The sequence below is a fragment of the Leucopleurus acutus genome (genome assembly GCF_964270905.1).
Source record: "Leucopleurus acutus genome assembly, chromosome: 15".
In the NCBI taxonomy this organism is placed as follows: Eukaryota; Metazoa; Chordata; class Mammalia; order Artiodactyla; family Delphinidae; genus Leucopleurus; species Leucopleurus acutus.
Window position 1 is genome coordinate 22,492,205 of NC_139157.1, and position 21,822 is coordinate 22,514,026.

General features: G+C 35.8%; 1 protein-coding gene across 1 annotated transcript; it reads left to right on the forward strand.

The window, feature by feature from the left end:
• Positions 1 to 13,164: 13,164 nt before the first annotated feature.
• Positions 13,165 to 18,660, forward strand: NMBR (neuromedin B receptor; the record flags this gene model as incomplete). Its single annotated transcript, XM_082855418.1, is given in 7 exon segments — positions 13,165 to 13,421; positions 13,423 to 13,489; positions 13,929 to 14,056; positions 15,487 to 15,776; positions 15,779 to 15,822; positions 15,824 to 15,835; positions 18,274 to 18,660. Coding segments are annotated over 7 exon segments (1,185 nt in total).
• Positions 18,661 to 21,822: the final 3,162 nt, after the last annotated feature.

The window sequence follows — 21,822 nt, forward strand, 5'->3', positions numbered from 1 at the left end:
CCCAATCCTCATTACTCCATTTCTACCAGAACATAAAACCTTTTACACTGGTTTCATGGTTCTTGACAATGTTCCAAAGAGTTAAGATCATATGAGCTTTGAATAAGTATAATGTCAACTTTGCAATCTTTGTAACGCAGTAGATCTAACTTTACATTTAAAATTAAGAAGCGGGCTTCCCTGGTGGCGCAGTGGTTGAGAGTCCGCCTGCTGATGCAGAGGACACGGATTCGTGCCCTGGTCCGGGAAGGTCCCACATGCCACAGAGCGGCTGGGCCTGTGAGCCATGGCCACTGAGCCTACGCGTTCAGAGCCTGTGCTCCACAACGGGAGAGGCCACAGAAGTGAGAGGCCTGCGTACCAGAAAAAAAAAAAAAATTAAGACGTCAACAGAGTTCTTTTCAAGTGTCAAGTTGTATATGGTTAGTAATAAGTCAAGTTGTGTAGATAGTAAAGTTCTTACAATGATGGGGTGTGAAACCCTAAGTTCCATGACTTATCAGTCATGTGATATTAAATACATTTGTCAGGTTTTTTTTCTGGGTTTCAATTTTCCATCTGTAATATAAAAATAACAATAAACATCTCATAGGGTTGCTATTAAGATTAAGATAGATTAAATAGAAGTATTTAACATGGTACCTAGCACTGTATGTACCAAATTAACGTAAAATACTATTTTATTATTGTTGTTGATGTGATTGTTATTGAGAAGTTGTACTGAAGATGAGTCTATAAACATTTAAATACCCATTTTGCTAGAGTCCTTGCTTTATGTTTTGGGTGAAAGCAGGCCAATTTACTTGGCTTCAACAGACCGAACAAGCTCTTAGGGCACCAGCTGAAACTGGCCATGAGTAGGTATAGTAGAGAAGGCCATGCCTAATGACGTGTTCTTATTTAGTGGAAGGAACCTGATTGAGCCAGAGCTCTCTTCTTGGGGTGGTGAACGCTATGGCACTTTGCCTTTGCACCATACCCCCACTGCTGGGAATATTGGCTGGTGGCAATGCATATATTCTTCACCAAACACAGCCCTCCATTGCAGGGAAATGCCTCACCCAAGCTTGTGTCCCTTCCCAGAGCACAGGGATATGTGGCCAGAAACTGGCTGATGCAGAGCTAAAAGGCCTGCTCCTGTCCTATTTCAGAACAACTCTAAAGGGCCATTCCAGCTCTGGAGCAACCCTTGGGATTGATGGAGACTTCAGTTGCAGCCACATTGCAAGTGTTTCTTCATCTGCTCAGTCCTACTTTCCTCATTTCCTTACAGTGTCAACTCCTGAGAGCACTCTTCAATAAACCTTCTGCACACATGTCATCATCTCAAAGTCCATTCTTGTGGAACCCAATCTAAGACACTTGGGGAGCATGAATATGAGACATACCCAAGTGAGAGGATGGTAATTTGGCATACAGATGATCCATTGCTCTGGCTCTCTCTGAGACCAGACATAGGCCTCTGAATCAGGAGTATGGAGATCAAGAGTTATTGAACATCTGCTAAGATGGTTTCCTATGCCTTCCTTCCCTGTGGTTCTTAAACACAACCTTCAGCAGCCCAAGTGAATCTGGGAATGTTTTTTCTTTTTAAATTGGAAACCTTTATAATACATGTGTTCCTGAATACATTTCAATCTTAAAGAGGAAAGAAGGGGCTTCCCTGGTGGTGCAGTGGTTGAGAGTCCGCCTGCCGATGCAGGGGACACGGGTTCGTGCCCCGGTCCGGGGAGATCCCACATGCCGCGGAGCGGCTGCGCCCGTGAGCCATGGCCGCTGAGCCTGCGCGTCCGTGAGCCTGTGCTCCGCAATGGGAGAGGCCACAGCAGTGAGAGGCCCGCGTACCGCAAAAAAAAAAAAAAGTCGCTTTTGGAAAAAAAAAAAAAGATAGCTCTAGGTAGCTGAGGTGTTTATCTTTCAGATGTGCCGGAAGATGGAATATTTCTTAACTCTCAGATTCACAATAACTTCCCCATAACTTCCATGCTTCCTGACACTTTTTGAATAGTCCACATATTCCAAAAGATTTTCAGACATGGCCATTTCCCTAAAAGTGATTCCTAGATAAACCTGAAGGTGTGTTAGTGTAATTCTTCAATTAACAGATTCTCCCAATATGAGACAATCTGTATCAATAGACCTGACTTTGGAGGGCTCTTATCTGAAGTTATTACAAATTGCCATTAGCAAATGAGAAACTTAGGTATTAGGGCTGGCTATGTGCACAGGATTAATATTCTTAGTAATAACTTAGTGATGACTACAGATATGAGTGTATTAGCATATACCTTTAACATGCCCAAGTTTTCATATTATTTCAAATTACTTCAATACCGAAGGAGTTAGTGAGCATCATGGCGCTGTAACGGGACCCTTTAGATTTATTGACTGGAGGCTTTATTCATCTTCCTGAGAAATACTAAATTTTAAAATTCATTCATGCTCAGGTTTATTAAATTATTTTCTGTGAACCAAGTATCTGCAGGGAACTAAACATCTGACAGTCAATGGTTTTTGTGAAATTATTTGCTACAGAGTCAAACTCAGAAGCCCAATCTTAATATTACTCATTTGTCAGTGCTTATCCTTGATTTCACCCCAATTTTCATCAGTATAGGTTCTATAAATGATCAATTTGCTGTAATTTTCCAATGTTGAACATAATGAGAAATTGTAAGTGCTTTTGTTGCATGCTTTAGTGTGGAGAAAAGTATGATTCTTTTATATTTGGCAAAGCAGTATACTCCAACAGTTTCTTAATTTCAGTATATACTGAATCATATTTTGCATTGTTGAAATACATAGCATTCCTTTAATTTATGAAATGCTTGTAGTATCAAACTTTGGTGCATATAATCAGTCTTATGTGCATAAACTCCAGATTACTGAATTAAAACCCTGTTCTAAATTGCTGGGCTATCATTAGAACTTCCATTCTTTATTCCCTTTGTGACATGTTACCAGGGAAAATTCATTGCTTTGAATAATAATGAGCTTGAGACAAATTTAGCTTTTGAAAGCTGATTAATGACTTTCCTGCTATGAACACTTAATATATAAACCATATTTTCTCCCTTTTAGAAGCAAATTTTAACATCCATTTTTCTATGAATTCCTACTTATTAAGTGTTAGGATATGCTAATTTACCTTTAAAATGTTAATATAGATCTCAGGATGCAAATGTACTGGAGCTGGTAAAATATGAAACCATATGTGAGATGATTATATAAATATGCTACTGACTATAATTATTTGAGTTTTATGAGTCAGATGAACTAAAACCATCACGTAGTCTCTGATAGTTTTAGAAGGAATGATTTATCCAGCTTTATATGTTCAGGGTACATACTTTTCAAGATGTAGTGAAAGGTTTTGTGAATGTCTAGTGACCTTTAGTGACCTTATCATCACAAGATCCTTGTACACTGCAACGAATGGAAACCAGTCCCATCATTTATGTTTTTGAGATACAAAGAATTTAAGGTGAGTTTATGGGCTGTAAGTTCCTAATAACACTTTTTATCTATAAAACGTACGTAAGGGCTTCCCTGGTGACGCAGTGGTTGAGAGTCCTCCTGCTGATGCAGGGGACACGGGTTCGTGCCCTGGTCTGGGAAGATCCCACATGCGGCGGAGCGGCTGGGCCCTTGAGCCATGGCCACTGAGCCTGCGCCTATGGAGCCTGTGCTCCGTAACGGGAGAGGCCACAACATTGAGAGGCCCGTGTACCGCAAAAAAAAAAAAGTATGTAAGACTTAACTTATTTTGGGTGAGGTGGCAGGTTTCTAATGATGATGTTATAAGTTAATTTGTTTAAAGCAATTATGTTAACTACAAAGATAATAATTATGGGGTTATTTGCCTCACTGGATAAAATTTACAATAACAATAATCTGAAAAATGTTTTTATACCAATAGATCTTAAATCTATTGAGATATGTAACAGTTATGAATGGAGATTTGATGGATAAGAAAATAAAAGAATGCCTAAGTCACACCTGGCTGAAAATTGCTTATCAATTGTCAAATGACACAAGGAGATCTTGGAAAAAGCAAGACCCTGGAGTTGGTAGACAGAGTAATTTGGAATCAAGTGGTATCACAGATATGATATAGAGACCTTCCCCTGATTCCTGCTATGTCACAACTCAAAAGCATCAACAACCTTCTAGAATTTCAAGACTGTTAGTGAAAGTACCTCATGCTCATGTTAGTGAGCGTGAGTTCTTCATAAAAGGTTCTAAAAATAGAACCCCTTGAAGAACTTTATCTGCATTCAAACAAGGTTTTAATAATGCTACACACTCCCTTTGAGCCAAATATTCTGCGCACAGCTTCCTATAGTAATTGTAGGCTGAAGATATGTTTTTGTGTGGGTGTGGGTGTATGTGTTTGGGTAGGTATATGTTTTTGTGAGATTAATAGAATACACAGAACAATGGGTGGATCCTTTGCATTTTCCAAAAAAATGTCCTACTTTACCTTCCCACTCTTCATCTTCCTAGTTAAAATTCTATAGTTTTTGTCAGGCTAAGTTTATATTTTATGTGTATGATCCTATTTCTGATCAACTGAGCTAAAAGCAAACTTCTCCCTGAAGTTGTAGAACATTTGTCACCACACGGGGCTGGTACTAGATCCCTGGACATTTTTGTATAAATGAGAAAGAATCACTTAATTTGGGCAGACAGTCCCATAGGCGCACAGCTGGGTGAACTGACTCTGATTCTAAGTGAATTAGAAAAAAGTATTTCTTAATCCTATCACATGTAGCTCCTTGCCAGGATGCATTTTTCCTAGTGAATGGAGATTGACTAGACTTCAGTTCTCTCTTCTGTCACTGTCTAGCTGGATGACCTTGGATATGTTAGTTTACCTCTATAAATTTAGTTTTCTTCCTGGTAAAACAAGCATAATAATATGGAGTTCATAGTGTTGGTAAGAATACGACATGAGATAATGAATGTAAACTGTCTAGCAAGTTATTTGGCATAGAAACCCTAATCAGTAAGTTGTACTGACCTTTACAAATATTATGTTTTGTGCCACCATCCTTAGTCTCAGGACTAGTTTATTTTCTCCTTGAATTAAAGTTTCTGCTATAGAAATTAAATGTATTTGTAGACACAAGTACATTTTTGGGTTTTTTTGACTGAAATGTTTTCTGATGATCAAGTCAGTACCTCTTAAATAAATATTAACAAGACTGCATTTCTTGAAGCATGATGTTATTTTCTTCTGCTGTTGACATTAGCTAGACACAGACTGACATAAAGCCTAGAGAGAGAAAATAAATGAGGAAGATAGAAGTCCTATTCATACCCTGACCTTAATTTAAAGTCATGATGGATTTTGAGAAAGACATTTGTTATCATGATCAATCATTTCCATTTAACTAATGAGAACCCTTTCCATTTTTTGAAAGACAATTTGTGAAAAAGTAGCAGATTACTGACCACAAACCACCTAGTTATGTGGAGAAAAAAAAGTGATAAAGATAATTCTCCACACAACACCAAAGAAAAAGGTCTTAGCCTTGACCCAAGGAGATTGCCTTCAAGGCAACGAGGTAATTTATTTTTCCAACCTACGTGCATTCAAATTCTTGTCTTCTCTAGCAATATCACTGCAGGTTATATTCAGTGGACCAAATTCTTATCAGTTTTTTAACCTCTCCAGAGCACTTTGTAACTGCATGTATAGGCTTTGAGTGAGCTTTTCCCATTTCATAATTGGGATCTTCATGCTGAGAAACCTCTGGGGCATCACCAGAGGTTTACAGCCAGGAAAATGTGAATGTAGGAAGGAATTGAGCCAAAGGAAGATTTCTGCTAAATATTCATGTATTTGCATTTGGAGACTACTAGTGACTTCAATATTTTGGCTATGTTTATGTTTTCAAAACATCAAAGGCTCTACGTGAAAAGGAAATGTTCAGACAAAATTGTTGAATATCCATAAACTTGATACTTAACCACTTTAAGTTCTTCATGTGCTTCCTGACTCTTTCAGTTGTTTCAGAGAAGTCAGAAGTTTGAATTACCACTCCATTTTCATCAATTGAGTCTTAATACACCATGTTCAGTGTGTATGATTCAATGCATTTTCAAAACTGAAAAATAAAATATGACTTTAGGCTATAAAAATACCCACCCCTTTATTTTTAGATATGAGAAAATACTAAGAAAGGGGTTTAAACATCAAATATGGAAAATCTCTTTCCAGTGAAATGCAATATTTCAGCTTTCCAAATTTTTGATTAATCAAAGTTAAAGTAACAGCCTAGCTTAGATCATAAGTTCAGTTGTAGCATTTTAAAGTTTTTTGAAAAAAATTAAAACTGAAAATGGCATTCCATTATGGGTTAAATTGTATAGAATGTTTTAAATTTTTTAGTGTTTTGCAAAGATTTTTCACATGGATTTTTTATATAATTTTTATTATAATTCTGATGAGTAAGGCTGGTATGGCTTAATACTTGCTTTTGTCAAATATTTTAATCAAATTAAGTGTCATACTTATATAAATGAAATTTAAAGATAATTCTTATTTTTTTTGACCTGACGGTCACTGCTCTGGCTACTGCATGTCTACTCAAATAGCATGGATTAAAAGAAATGCTGAGATACAATCATTCTATTGTCATCCTTCTGTTACTTTGATTTGGTTCCTTTTGCATTTACTTGTAACTATTTCTGAAATGTGACCAGCACTCAGTAGGTGGAGCTAATGAGACACAAAATATTGAATTGTCAACTCCTATTGCCCATGAAGATACGTTATAGTTTAGTAATAAGAATTTAGGGGGTAAAGACATGCTAGTCATCCTGTCTCTTAGTTGAAGAGTGCTGATGCCACATCCAATGATTTTCGAGATTTATTCAATTCTTACTTTATATTGAGTTTGAAGATAATATTTATTCTTTCATGTTTACTTCATAATATTTGAAAAACATAAAGCACCTTCTACTGAAAACTAAGTCAAGTTGTTTGCCTCTGTGAACTACTTTCCAGTCATATGCTGCAAGAGGGGAAAATGTTGAATCACAGTGTGGTGATTCCTTTAAGCACAAAATTCAGAATTCAAATGAAATTCTTGGGAGCTACTAACTCCCAAGAAACTATAATCCTGCCTATTTTTGAAAGACATGAGGTTACCAGGAGGTTTGTGTAAACTGTCTCATAGATAAAGTAGTCCTTTTTCTGCTAATGGCATCTTATCTTCATTTGCTTATATGGGTTCCATGCTTTTCCTCTTTCCCATTTTTTATTTTTTTGTCTCAAATTATCCCTTTTCTTGTTGTGAGTTTGTTACCAAATTGAAGTAGTTATAGTACTATCACTGTTTTTTTCCCTTTAACCTTTGTGCTACAATTAAGTTTTTAACAAACTATCGCAACAGAGTTGCATTTTTCCTGTATGTCTATTTATCATCTTACTCAAAGTTTTGTGTGCTTTTCCCTTTTCATTTCAGATAGAAGAGCTTCTTTCATTATTTCCTGTAAGGCAAGTCTAGTGTTGATGAACTCCCTCAGCTTTTGTTTGTCTAGGAAATCCTTTATTTCTCCTTCATATCTTAAGTATAATTTTGCTGTGTGGAGTATTCCTGGCTGAGAGTTTTTATCTTTCAATACTTTCAATACTTTGAGTGTGTCATTCCACTCTCTCCTGGCCTGTAGAGTTTCTGCTGAGAAAAATCTGCTGATAGCCTAATGGAGGTTCCTCTGTAGATTACCATTCTTTTTTCCTTGGCTGCTTTTAAAATTCTTTCTTTGTCACTAACTTTTGACAGCTTTAATATAATATGTCTTGGAGAAGTCCTTTTTACTTTTAGGTAATTTGATGTTCTCTTAGTTCCATGGACTTGTATATTCATTTCCTTCCCCAGGTTTGGGAAGTTCTCTGATTTTATATCTTTACATAAACTCTCTGCTCTTTTCTCCCTGTTTTCTCCTTCTGGGATACCCATTATTCTAACATTGCCCTTCCTAATGGAGTCAGATAACTGTCATAGAATTTCTTCATTTTTTAATTGTGTCTCATTTAATTGTGTTCACATTTAATTGTGTTCACATTTAATTGTGTCTCCTCTTCTACTTGTCTCATTTCTATATTTCTATCTTCGAGCTCGCTAATACTCTCTATCATATGGTCTTCTCTATTTCCAGTGCTTTCTAATGTGTTCTTCATCTCATTTATTGAGTTCTTCAACTCCAGAATTTCTGTTTGGTTTGTTTTTAGAATTTCAATCTCTTTGATAAAGTATTGCTTCTGTTCATTAATTTTATTCCTGAATAAAATTATTTTATTTTATTATATCTTGAATTCTTTATCAGTTAGATCATAATATTCCATGACTTTAAGTTTGGTTTCTGGAGAATTGTCTTTTTCATGTATCTGTGATATCACATTACCATGGTTCTTCATGGTGCTTAATGATTGGTTTCTCTGATGGGTGCAGAAGGAGTCTTGTGTTCGTTGTTGCACCCACACAGAGAGGAGATTTTGTCATGCAGAGCAAGCAGTGTGGGGGATAGAAAAAGAAGATCAAGTCTCAAATGTCAGACTTTGGATGTTTTCACTTAGATTTAGTAGATAATATTGAATAATATTTCTTCAGTTGCTGTATGTACTTTGGACAATTTCTAGAGACATTAAATGATTATTTATGTTTACTTATAATTTTCACCAATTATGGTTGTTTCACTAGGGAGAATGTATGTGGACTCTTTGCACTGCCATTCTAGACATTGTCCTCCCATCCTGGGCTACTTCTGCTTCTATCTGTAGTAATATATCTAACAGCTCTTTTTGATTCAGAGTACAAGCTCCTTCCTACCATTTTGTTCATTTCTTCCCTTTGGAGGAAATTTAGTTAAAGCTTCTTTACCAGACTAAGAAGCTTACTCTCATTTGCCTTCTCCCTAGAATAAGATATCATGGGGCACCATACTCTTGCAAGAAGGTTTTATCCTCTGAATGTTTGTTTGCATTAAAGGTGAATTCTGTTTGTGTTGATTTACCTATGTCTAGTCTCATTTCCCCTGATGGTCTCTTTCACCTGGTAGTCCAGTTTTGTTTTATCTACCATATATGTTGTGTCCATTGTATTGTAACTGCCTGAGTGAAATTAGGAAACACATTTGCACAGAAAATTTTTCCATTTCCCAAGACAAACTCATGTGGGAGTGGTTACCCCTAAATATACCTTTATATACCCAATATACATATGTGGATCTCCCATAGGCCACCTTGATTGCAAGTAATGTGATCTCCAGTATCTGAACCCAGTTATGTTCTTCATGGATTCATCTGCATTAATAATCTCAGATCTAGTACATACCTTGTCAGATTTATACCTAAGTATTTTATTTTGGTGGGTGCTAGTGTAAATGGTACTGTGTTTTTAATTTCAAATTCCACTTGCTTATTGCCAGTATATAAGAAAGCAATCGACTTTTATAAATTAACCTTATATTCTGCAACCTTGCTGTAATTGCTTATTAGTTACAGGAGCTCGTTTGTTGTTGTTGATTTTTTTGGACTTTCTACATAGACAATCATGTCATTCCCTAACAAGGAGTGTTTTATTTCTTCCTTCCTAATCAATATACCTTTCATTTTCTTTTTTTTTCCCTATTGCAATCCTAGAACTTGCATACAATGTTGGATAAAAGTGGTGAAGGAGGACACCCTTTCCTTTTTGCTGACCTTAGTGGGAAAGCTGCTAGTTTTCAATCTTGGTAGAGTTTTCTTCATGTTTCTTCTGCCTGGGATTTGCTTTCATCAAATTTGAAAAATTGGGGGCCATTTTTTCTTCAAATATTTAAAAACCTCTTCCTTTCTTTCCTGTCCTTCAGGCACCTAGTTACAGACATAGTGCGCTGATACTCTGTTCATTATTTTCAGTCTTTTTCTCTCTGTATTTCATTTCAGATAGCTCCTCTTACTATATTATCAAATTCTCTACCTTTTCTTCTGCAGTGTTTGATCTGCTGTTAATCCTGTAAAGTTTATTTTTCATCACAGACATTGTTTTTATCTCAATATAAATTCAATATATTTATTTTTATATGCTCCATGTCTCTCCTTACATGCTAATGTTTTCCTCTTCCGCCTCAAAATCATGAAATAATGTTTTGCTAACATTTTTAATATCCTTATCTACTTATTATATCATCTGTGCCATTATTGGCTTACTTTAAATTGACTGATTTTGTCCTTATTTTTGGTTGTGGTTTCCAACTTATTTGCATGAATTTGAAACAGCAAGAAATGTTTATATATAGTTCTGAAAAGCATTTGTTCAGTTTAAGGCAATGAAATGTATAATGTATATTTTATAAACATTGAATGCCTTAGTACTAAAAATATATCCTTCAATTATATAGAAATCACATTTTCCCAGGCACTTTTATTCTCTGGGAACAGTGAGATACAATAGACTTTGAAGTCAAATATAATAAGCTTTAAAATGCAGTTTTTCTGATGTCTTTATAAAATTAAGAAAGTTATCTTGTCTCTATGAGTTTTGATTGTCTCATATGTAAAATTAAGATTCAAATACCTACTTCATAGAATATTTATAAATGTTAAATTAGACATGATGCTAAGGAATCTAATGTAGTGTATGACCCATTGATTTAAAAAAAAAGTTTGTTCCTTCAACAGATATTTATCTCTGATGTATATTGCTCCTATACAAATGTGACAACACTCGTGTACCTATATGTAACTTGGTGATGTGTCTAAATAACACATACATACTGCCAATAACTTTATAACATATTTTAATAAAATATCAGGAAGGTCATCACTATTAACACATTTATTATACTTTCCACTCCTATGAGCCCAAGCCTTTCAGTGAATGCATATGGCTTCACTTGAAATGGAAAAAAATCAATAATTCAGATGCCCTATTTCTACAATGCTAGGCAATTGGATATTTATTAATCCAGTTTTAGATGAGACATTTTTCTTATCTAAGTCCTTAGCATCATCCAGACACAATCAGAAGAGAATACAGCTATGCATACAGCAATTTAGATTAAAATATGTTTTCATATAAAATAGGTTAAAATGTATAGTTGCAGTTTGAATGGCTGAGAGATTTCAGAATTTAGAAGATTGCTTTGTAGTTAATTTAGCTTGCATAATGAGATAGGATGCTAAAAGTGAAAACTTAAATAACTTTGAAGATAAAATTCCTAGAGACATTTTCAACTTATATGTAATATTAATTGCCTTGATATCTATGATATATAAATTTCATTAACACATATTCAAATGTATTATATAAGCATTCTATTTAGCCAATCTCAATAACAGACTATTTTAAGTAACGAAATCCAAGAAGAGTATAATCAGCACTTGTAATTGTGTTAGAAAAACATAAAATTGATTACAATGCAAATGTTTACCTTGTCTAATTAAACTATGATAATTAAATGCTGTTCTTGGTCAGCAGCATCTGAAAAAATTACTTAAATTTTACAAATGGCCTGGCACTTTTCATCAGCTTATGACTAGATCATTGTAGGCAGTCCTTGACCAATTTTCTTGTTATCATACAATTTTATCCTTTAACCAAGAATTAGCCAGATGTTTTTTCCTAATGTAAAAAGTGTTATTTGGCTAACTTCAGAACTGTGCCACTCCTGAGCGGTTTATATTAGACTCAAATGGTGTTAATTTGGAGAGTTATTTCGTTCTTAGGGACATTCTATTTAAAACAATGTATCAGATATATATTGAGAATATACTTAGGGGTGGCATTGCTCAGTCATAGACATGCATATGTTCAGCCTTAATAGGTATTGTTAAGCAAGTTTCCAAAAGAAAAAAACTTGGAATTCACTTTGAAAAATTGTTAATTTCTGCTCAAGTTTAACATAATCATTGTGACCTAGCAAATCCACGTCTGGAATTCCAATGTGCACCAGAAGACAGGCACATGGATATTTACAGAAACATTACTCAAATTAGCTAAAGCTATAAAGAATCCAAATATCAATCAACATTAGAAGGGATACCCGAACAGTGGTACATTTATACTGGAATAGTATACAGCAATGAAAAATACTACACACAAAAATGTGGGTGGATCTCACAGCTATAATGTTGAGTAAAAGAAGCTGGACACAAGATTAAACATTTTATAATTTCATTTATATGATTCTCAAAAGCAGGCAAACTAACTTTAGATGATAAAAGGCAGAATGAATAGTGGTGACATTAGGGGATAGTGGTTAGAGTGTAGATTCTGAATGGTGGTTAGACTGAACTTACTTTTAAGAATTGTGTACCTTATGCATGCTATATTTCAATAAACTGTAAGTTAAAAAATAATATGCCAGCAGTAGGAAAGTTTCTATATTTGGGGTGAGAAAAGTGGATCAAGGAAGAAAAATAGGGAGGGAATTCCATTCATTTACTTCCTCTTTTGTCACTCCTTTTCTTTCCTAAATTCAGTGCGAGAGCCTCAGGGACTCACCAGCTCAGCCCCCAAATCTTCAGAGGTTCACAGACTTCTGTCTGGGGCGTCTCCTACTCGGAGGTGAGTAAGAATAGATCTATATAGGGAGGCAGTGTGCGAGAGAGGACTCAGCCCCTCCAATCCCACAAAATACAGCAGGAACTGCAGAAACAAGAGCAAAGCTGTGGGACGTTGCGGAGCACAGGTTCCGGACGCACAGGCTCAGGGGCCATGGCTCACGGGGGTGCCCAGCCGCTCCGCGGCACGTGGGATCTTCCCGGACCGGGGCACAAACCCGTGTCCCCTGCATCGGCAGACAGACTCTCAACCACTGCGCCACCAGGGAAGCCCTGGCAGGTATTTTAATTAATTCCAGAGGGATAAATCTTTGTTCACAAAAAGGCTGTTCTTCGCTATCTGTAAGCGAGAACAAACCATTGAGGACTGGAACAAAGACTCAACTTCTTCCTTTTTTTTTTTTTTTTTTTAAATTCGGAGGCAGCAGGAGCCAATGTGCGTGCCCCTTCTAAAAGTGAAAGGCTGGAGCCTGTGGCCAGTCTTCTCACCCGGCCTGGTCCTCCTCGGGACAAGGCGGTGTGACGCGATCCCCGCGGGAGGTAAACTTGGCAAGAGGGAAATCCATTAAGCCCAAGAGTGCGTTGCACTTTTCAAGGCACCTGGGTGCATGAGAACTCCAGTGGACTCTCCTGGGAAAGAGATCGTGCCCCCCGAGTCTCTTTCCAACCTCTCCCGGACCGCGGGCGTGAATCAGAGAGGTTTCGTTCCAGAGGTCTTGGAAAGGGATTTCCTACCCGCCCCGGACGGGACCACTGCGGAGTTCGTGATCCGCTGTGGGATCCCGTCCCTCTCTCTGCTCATCATCACAGTGGGCTTGCTGGGCAACATCATGCTGGTGAAGATCTTCATCACCAACAGCGCCATGAGTCCCCAGCATCTTCATCTCTAACCCTGCCGCTGGGGACGTGCTGCTGCTGATCACCTGCGTCCCTGTGGATGCTTCCTGCTACTTCTTCTTCTTCTTCTTTTTTTTTTTTTAACATCGTTATTGGAGTATAATTGCTTTACAATGGTGTGTTAGTTTCTGCTTTATAATAAAGTGAATCAGTTATACATATACATTATGTCCCCATATCCCTTCCCTCTTGCTTCTCCCTCCCACCCTCCCTATCCCACCCCTCTAGGTGGTCACAAAGCACCGAGCTGATCTCCCTGTGCTATGCGGCTGCTTCCCACTAGCTATCTATTTTACGTTTGGTAGTGTATATATGTCCATGCCACTCTCTCACTTTGTCACAACTTACCCTTCCCCCTCCCCATATCCTCAAGTCCATTCTCTAGTAGGTCTGTCTTTATTCCCGTCTTACCCCTAGGTTCTTCATGACCTTTTTTTTTTTTTTTCTTAGATTCCATATATATGTGTTAGCATACGGTAACAAATCTCGCTACTTCTTTGACGAGTGGATGTTCAGAAAGGTGGGCTGCAAACTCATCCGGGTGATCCAGCTCACCTCCGTGGGGGTGTCCGTGTTCACTCTCACTGCCCTCAGCACCCACAGGTAAGGGCATAGGTAACTGTGGGTGGCCTAGAAAAGCAGTGAAGAGGGGCAGGGAGTGTACCTGGGGAGAGGAGGGAGAAAGGAAGGGCTGAGAGGAGGAGGGGAGAAGGAGAGAGACTGTATCTGGGAATTAGAGTAAAAGGAGTTAAAATGGACTGATGTGACGCTTGAAAAAAATATAAGAAAATCATTATTTTAAAAATAATTAAAATTGCATTAGAGGCTCCCCTCGGGAAGGTATTGAGGCTGGGGGCTGCTCCTCTCCCGTGGGCAATGAGACCCATCTTTAGAGAACCTCAGAAGGAGACTTTATCTGCTTGTTATGTAGCTTGAAATATTATGAATTTTTAAAATATCAGACTAATTCAAATGTAAATAAGGAGAAGGTACAGGGTCATGGCATGGTTAATATCTGCTAGGTGCCAGGCATTTTAATAGGTGTTCTATGCAGTTTTTCTAATCACAAAACCTTGAGGGTGGTGTTTTTATCCCCACCTTACAGATGAAGAAAAAGATCTTAAGTGATTTTCCAAAGGATATCAGAGATGAGATAACAGTACAGACTTGTCTGACTAAAATCGCTTTCTGCTGTATCTTGTTAACCTCCTAGGTATACTGTAACCTGAAATACTTTTAAAGACAGATATAAGTAATTTGAGGTTTATATACAATTTTGCTCGGTTTGTATTTTTATTGCCTTGCTTAATAGTCATGTGTAATTGAATGAGGTATAGAGGCTTGGATTGTTTAAGCCATTGCATCCTGGAGTGTGGTTCATTTACCACTACGATGGTGCTAGGTGGGAGGAGAGAAGACTGCATGAGGTCTTGACATTAAAGAAATTTGAACTGTAAAGACAGAATGTTATTCCATTTTCAGTTCTTTTCGTCCTTATGACTGAATTAGGGAGAAAATCCCAGTCTGGATTAGCCTCTAAGATTTCTTAATGTCCTTAAGAAAAAAAAGTAGGAGACCCAGCCTCAGAAGCTCTAGAAGAGTATCCAGGTAAATTTTAATAATACTATTTTGTGAACATTTTATATTTTATGGTTATTGTATATTATATCAGTTTCAGTAGTAATAGATTTTTTGGAAATAAAAGTATTTAAATAAAAATATTCAATATACAATGATACTTGTACGTGTAGATTTAGAAAATACTTGTGAAGGAGGTAAGCAAATTACTGCAATTTGGGAAATGACAATTTAAAATATTTGCTTTTCTCTTCACGTCTTCTGTGCTAATAAGCAGTAGAATGACTTGTAGACAGAGAGATACCAAGGATCTTAGTTATTCCACACAGTACGTAACAGCCTGGAATAATGGGGTGTTGGCACCTCTCTTTTAGTAAGATCTCTCTCTCTCTTTTCCTTTCTCTTTTTAATTTTTCTTTCTTAAGAGAGTAATTTGAAATGTATTATCTGCCCAGGTACAGAGCCACTGTAAACCCCATGGGTATCCAGACATCAGGGGCAGTGCTGTGGACCTGTGTGAAGGCCGTGGGTATCTGGGTGGTCTCGGTGCTGTTGGCTGTTCCAGAAGCCGTGTTTTCCCAAGTGGCGCACATTGGTGGCTTGGATAATGGCAGCTTCACGGCGTGTATACCCTATCCTCAGACTGATGAATTACATCCAAAGATTCATTCAGTGCTCCTCTTCTCGGTCTACTTCCTTATACCACTTGTTATTATTAGTATTTATTATTATCATATTGCAAGGACTTAATTAAAAGTGCACATAATCTTCTGGGAGAATACAATGAACATTACCAAAAAACAGGTAAGCTTGGTAGGTGTGTGTGTTGGGGGCAAGCTGGGCAGAAGCATTAGGTGCTATTTTGAGTTCTATTTCATGGGCTTTCCCTGTCAGGAATGATTAGAACAGTCAGAAGGGCACTGGAACACGCACTAGCCTGAACTGGAAGGGATGTTGGGGGTTCTCTAATATGTGGCCATGTGTTAGCTCTAAAAGCCCACTGAGGTCCAGCTTATCTGACATCTGGGCCTAGGCTCATTTGAAATTAATGTCTCTGGTGGCTTTTCTTTATGTGCAAATGTTTATGCAAAGAAACATATAACAAACCAGAAAAGAATTTCACATTATAAGTATATATTTATTCAATTATTTTTTCTTCTCCCATTAGCTCACTAAAGATGACAGAAAGTCTGGGGGAAGGACGCATCAGGAAAGGACTGTAGGACACTGCTGGGGTCTGGGGATGAGGTTTGGCTAAGATGCCAAAATGAGAGACTGGGAACAGAGGGCAGCAGAGCAATAGTGAGAGTGATCAGAAGGTGGGCCATAGGACTTGGTCTAATTCAACTTTATAGCTTTTCCGATAAATAAATATTACATACTAATTTTAAAACTATGACCTGCACCTTATGTACTTTTTCTTCTCTAAAGAATACATAGTACTAATGTAAGGTAAAACCAGTTGCGTTAAGATGGAAATACTGCAGTTATGGGACAGTTTCAAGTTGTACATTTGTGCATTCCTAGTGAGGAACTTCTTCCAAAGGGCTCTGTAGGTATGGGGAGTTGAATCACAGATGATTAAAATTTGATGGGCTGTAGCTGGAGGCACAGGCTGGGGCTTTGGGCACTAAATCTGGTTAAGGTTTTCCTGTGCAGATGGTGACCTCTATTTATTGATGTCCATAAACATCAGTGATCCACATCTGCTTTAAAGGCTTAAAAAATACCAGTCATTAAAGTAATTATTAGAAAAAGTAATATATTTATTACCTCAATACCTGGCATCATTGAAGCAAAAATGTCTGGGTCACAGGCTCACTGTACTTTTCCCTTTATATACAATCCTTTTATTCAGAGCCCTGTGATCCAATTTGTATCTCAGTTTGGGTATCTGAGTTTTTGCTTTGGTTTATAAAGTTGAGTTCCTCTGACCTTCCCCACCTCCACTTTTTTGTTTTTCAGTGGTCTTAATTCTGACTTTTGTGTGTGTGTGTGTGTATATGAATTTCCCTATTGGGACTTATAAACTCTGGCTGGGTAACTGGGCTTGACATCTGCCAAGAAGTAATCTCAAAGCTAACAGCCTGCCTATACATTTGAATCTCCAAGTATAGACTGCTGCGAAATTCTTGCACCTATGCTCCACCTGCTAGGGAGGACTGTGCTTAGTAATGTAAATTTCACATCCACCTCATTTATAAGGCCAAGTTGCCTAATTTATGCCACTGGGATACATCTGGAGTACCACATTCTGCTTCTTGAACTAGATTCCTTTTCACTTGCACCTTTGTTTACTGTCACCATTCACTACTACTTACTCCCCAGTGTCAGATCTGTTTCAATCCTAAACCTTTCCAGACTTCTCTGGTATATTCTAGTTAACTACCAATAGTTTTAGCTCAGAAAATATGTTGTCTACTATAAATATCTTAATAAATTATGTTTTCACTTTCATGTTGCCTTATTTAAATATTCAAACAAATTAGACAAATGTGAGCTAAACTTTGGACTCTAGACGTTAGAAAATGATTTTTAGATTTAAAACGATTAATGTCCCATATTTGAATTTTGTCTATTTATCACAGTCCTGAAGACCTTCTTATAAAACAGTAAACATAGGAGGTGAATTTTATGAAAAGATAGAAAATGTTTTTATTTTTATTTTAAGGTTAGGCAGCCGAACATAGTAATGTTTATAGAAATGACAATTATGTCAGGTTATTTTGATTTATGAGAGTCAGGGGTTTAAATTAAATCTCAAGGTTTTTTGGGGTTTTTTTTGTGGATAAGGGTTTTAAAAAAGTCATGCCCTTTTTCAATAGATCAGTATTTCTTATTTAAAATAGTCTGATTTAAAAATTTTCTAAACTTGAATATATTCTGTGGTTTATTAATTCAATGGATTTAATACAAACAAATGATTTATATTTATAGTGATCACAATAAGACGTTAAGCAAAGGAAAAAGAGTTAAAAATAAGAAAATTTTCAAGATCACAGTTTTAACATGAAGACATACCCATTTATAAACTGTCAAATATTTTAAAGTGAAATTAGTATAGTGACCAAAATAGGCTTCATCAAATTGTTAAAATCATTACTTTGACTAGGAAAATCCTTTTTGTGCTTTTGGATGCATTTGCATGTTAAGTTTTACATCTTTTGTACCATGATGTGTTTTAGAATGTGTCTGCCTCTGTTTTCATTTTAATCAGTGGGACTATTTCCTTATATTTGCAGATGGAAACACAGAAAGGCCTGGCCAAAATTGTGCTGGTCTTTGTGTGTTGCTTTGTCTTCTGCTGGTTTCCAAATCACATCCTTTACATGTATAGGTCTTTCAGCTATAATGAGATTGACCCATCTCTAGGCCACATGATTGTCACCTTAGTGGCCCGGGTTCTGAGCTTTTGCAGTTCTTGTGTCAATCCATTTACTCTTTATCTGCTCAGTGAAAGCTTCAGGAGGCACTTCAACAGCCAGCTGTGTTGTGGAAGGAAGTCCTATCGAGAGAGATCAAGCACCTACCTACTCAGCTCCTCCGCAGTGTGTGTGACATCCCTGAAAAAAAATGCTAAGAACATGGTGACCAAATCTGTACTACTTAGTGGGCACAATGTGAAGTAGGAAATAGCACATGTGATTTTGTGCCATCACATTAGTGATTTTGGCCATTCAACTCACTACCTGAAAAGAACTTACTCTCGTATCTCTACTGAGTAAAGTAAAACTAAACATTTTCTTTCTTACTATATCTCAGCTAATTCATTAAACAGTTTCATGATTGACTCAGAAAAGGCAAGTCAAACAGAGTTACCATTTTTCACTGAACAAGACTTTAAATGACATTAAAAATATATGTATTACTCACATTAAAAGTGATTCAAAAAGCAATATATGTGTATTGCTATATGCATATAAGTCAATATTGCTTCAATATTGAAGTTGTTCCTAGAGCCAACCTAGCACATTTATCTTAAATTTGTTTTATTCGGGAGCATGAAATAAATTTCTTTATTGACTCAGTGATTCAATGAGTATGATATTCAAACTCCAAATATCTGAAATACAAGTCATATTTTCCTGGTGAATTTTATTCATAACTAGTGCCTGTATATATCTCCTTTGTTTGAATAAACTAATAGAAAATTCAAAAGGTGGAGCAAATCATTTTATGATTAATCATAATTTATAGAAATAGTTTATATCTGTAACTTCTCAGTATGTGATTAAAATGTATGATGACATTTGTATTATGCATAGTGAAATAGATATCATCTGAATATGATCTGAATGTAAAATAGGTATCATATGTCCTAAACTGTAAAACTATGACTCAGAAATTGTCATGACCATCTTTGTATACATTGCTAAATCCCTGGATATTTGGGTCATTCTGTGTAGCTGTGATGAGATATATGTAATTCTGCTGAGTCCAACCATTTAATGAGTTCAACCATCCTTTTTTTGCAATAGCACCTGACAAGTGTATATGAAATCTACTTGGGAAGTTTACTCTGCATAGTATCACAGTCATCTCTGAATAATTTTGGATTAAAATTTTTAAAAAAGGAACACTTAAAATATTTACGATGGTCTTTCAAAAAATACACAAGGTAATATGTCGCACTTATACAGTGTAACATTAGTAGCATTTGTCAAACATTAGTAGTAGTCCTAGTTCATCCACTATTACTCACCTAACAATTACATGGAAGGAAAGACTTAAACAAAACATGAATCCCTAATGTTTTCATGTCACCTGTAATTTGATGAATAAGTTATAGTTTATTAATATATTGTCAATATTTAATATTACATTAATGAGTCCTTATTTGCAATATTGCAAGATTTGGAATCCAAATAATTAACAAAACATTTTCCATTTTAATAAACATCAATTGTTATTAAAATTAAACAAAAAATAAAAAACCTAAAGAGGATTCCACAGCCATGTGGGAGAGGTAGGATTTAAAAACCAGACACCATACCATGGTGCATGCACCCACTATTCCATCATCTCTCAATTTCTTTCTTTCTCTATTGACTTTCTTCTAACTCTGATAGTTGTTCTTAACCTTTAGGAAAGTTGGAAAGCCACTCATCAGAGAGGTGTAAAATATCGCACACAAATTTTATATTGACTCTGGGTATTTTATAAATCTTTCAAGTCTCATCCATTAAAATCTAAAGAACCATGGGTTTCTGGGTGAGAATCCTTGGTCAATGCAGAACCATTCTCCTTGTTAATAATGTGATGGTAGAAATAGGTATATATGAAAAACTACAAGATACATGCATATCAGATTACATAACAATATTATTCTTTCAAGCTCTAAATTACCAGGACCTTATAGTTAAGATGTGCCTATGTCCCTTTAGTTTCAGATATATGGAATACATATTATACAGTATATATTCACTATATATATAAATATATACTATATTAGACTGTATATATGAATACATACACAATACATTGCATATGTATTTAGTTTCACATATGCTATATATATGAGAAACTAAAAGGACATACATACATCTTAACTATAAGGATACAATAATTTAAAGTTTAAGAGAATAACATTGACATATACTCTGATATCTGATTTGTTTTTTAAGAATGAAAAAATATTTATTTATAAAATATCTTAGAAAATTTTTATTTTATTAAAAAACATTAAAAATTTTTGTTAAAAATGTTTTTCTGTAATGATACTAATGGAGTAATAATGGCACCACAAATTTCAATTTTCCTTTTTTTTAAAAAAAGAATTTTAACAATAGCCACATATCTGATTACATAATGTTATCAATATTATCAAACTTTTGACTGCATTTTAGAATTTTCTTTCTGGTTACTATTTATATTAATGCTGAAAATCAGACTGTCTCTTAATGTTGAGCCCTGCTCTTTGGAGACATGCTCAATACTTAGAGCTCTCTTCATGAATTAAGCAGTTTGAGGATTATCTGTACAGACATTTTTGTGAATCTGACTGTTGCATTCTACAACTGGGTTCTAATTTTAATTCACTCACTAAACTTTTATGATTTCTCATTTTCAAGGAGTTCTGTGAATCGCACAATTTTTTCAAATATTTCCTTTCTTTGGAATAGAAACCTGAGAGTTACTATATTAGTATATATTCTATGATATATGATCATACTGTATATAGCATGATGAAGTAAATATTTAATGTTTACTTTTATCATATATTTTCCAAGTCAAACAAAACTTCATGCCTTATATACACATACATATACTCACACACGTGAGATTTGGTTCATATTAAAATTAGAGTTTTAACTTTGGCCTTGATCAGATCTTATGTGTACTTAGCTTATTTATAGTTACTGTACATATATTGTGAAATATTTCTATTTATTTCTGGACATTTAAATTTTTTATTGTTATTATTATTAAGGAATGAAGTTAGAGGACATAAGCTTCAAATTTATCATCTATGAAATCATACAACAGAAACAAATCAAACCGATTATTAGCCAGAAATGGAACAAAAATGCCAGATTCCAAATCTGTTTAAAAATGTAGGGTGAAATAGATCTTTAAAAAACACAATCAATGAATTGATTTATATAATTTCATCTAGTAGTATTGTAATTCATGGAAGTATTAGGAAAAAAGCTATGTCTAATGTGGTAATATCTGCCATAATGGAGGGAAATTTCTCACCAAATTATTATTTTTAACGTAGATATAGGCTACGTCTTTTTCTCTGAATCTCCTCTTTAAGCCTAGAGTAGTTCAAAAGAGATAAAAAAAAT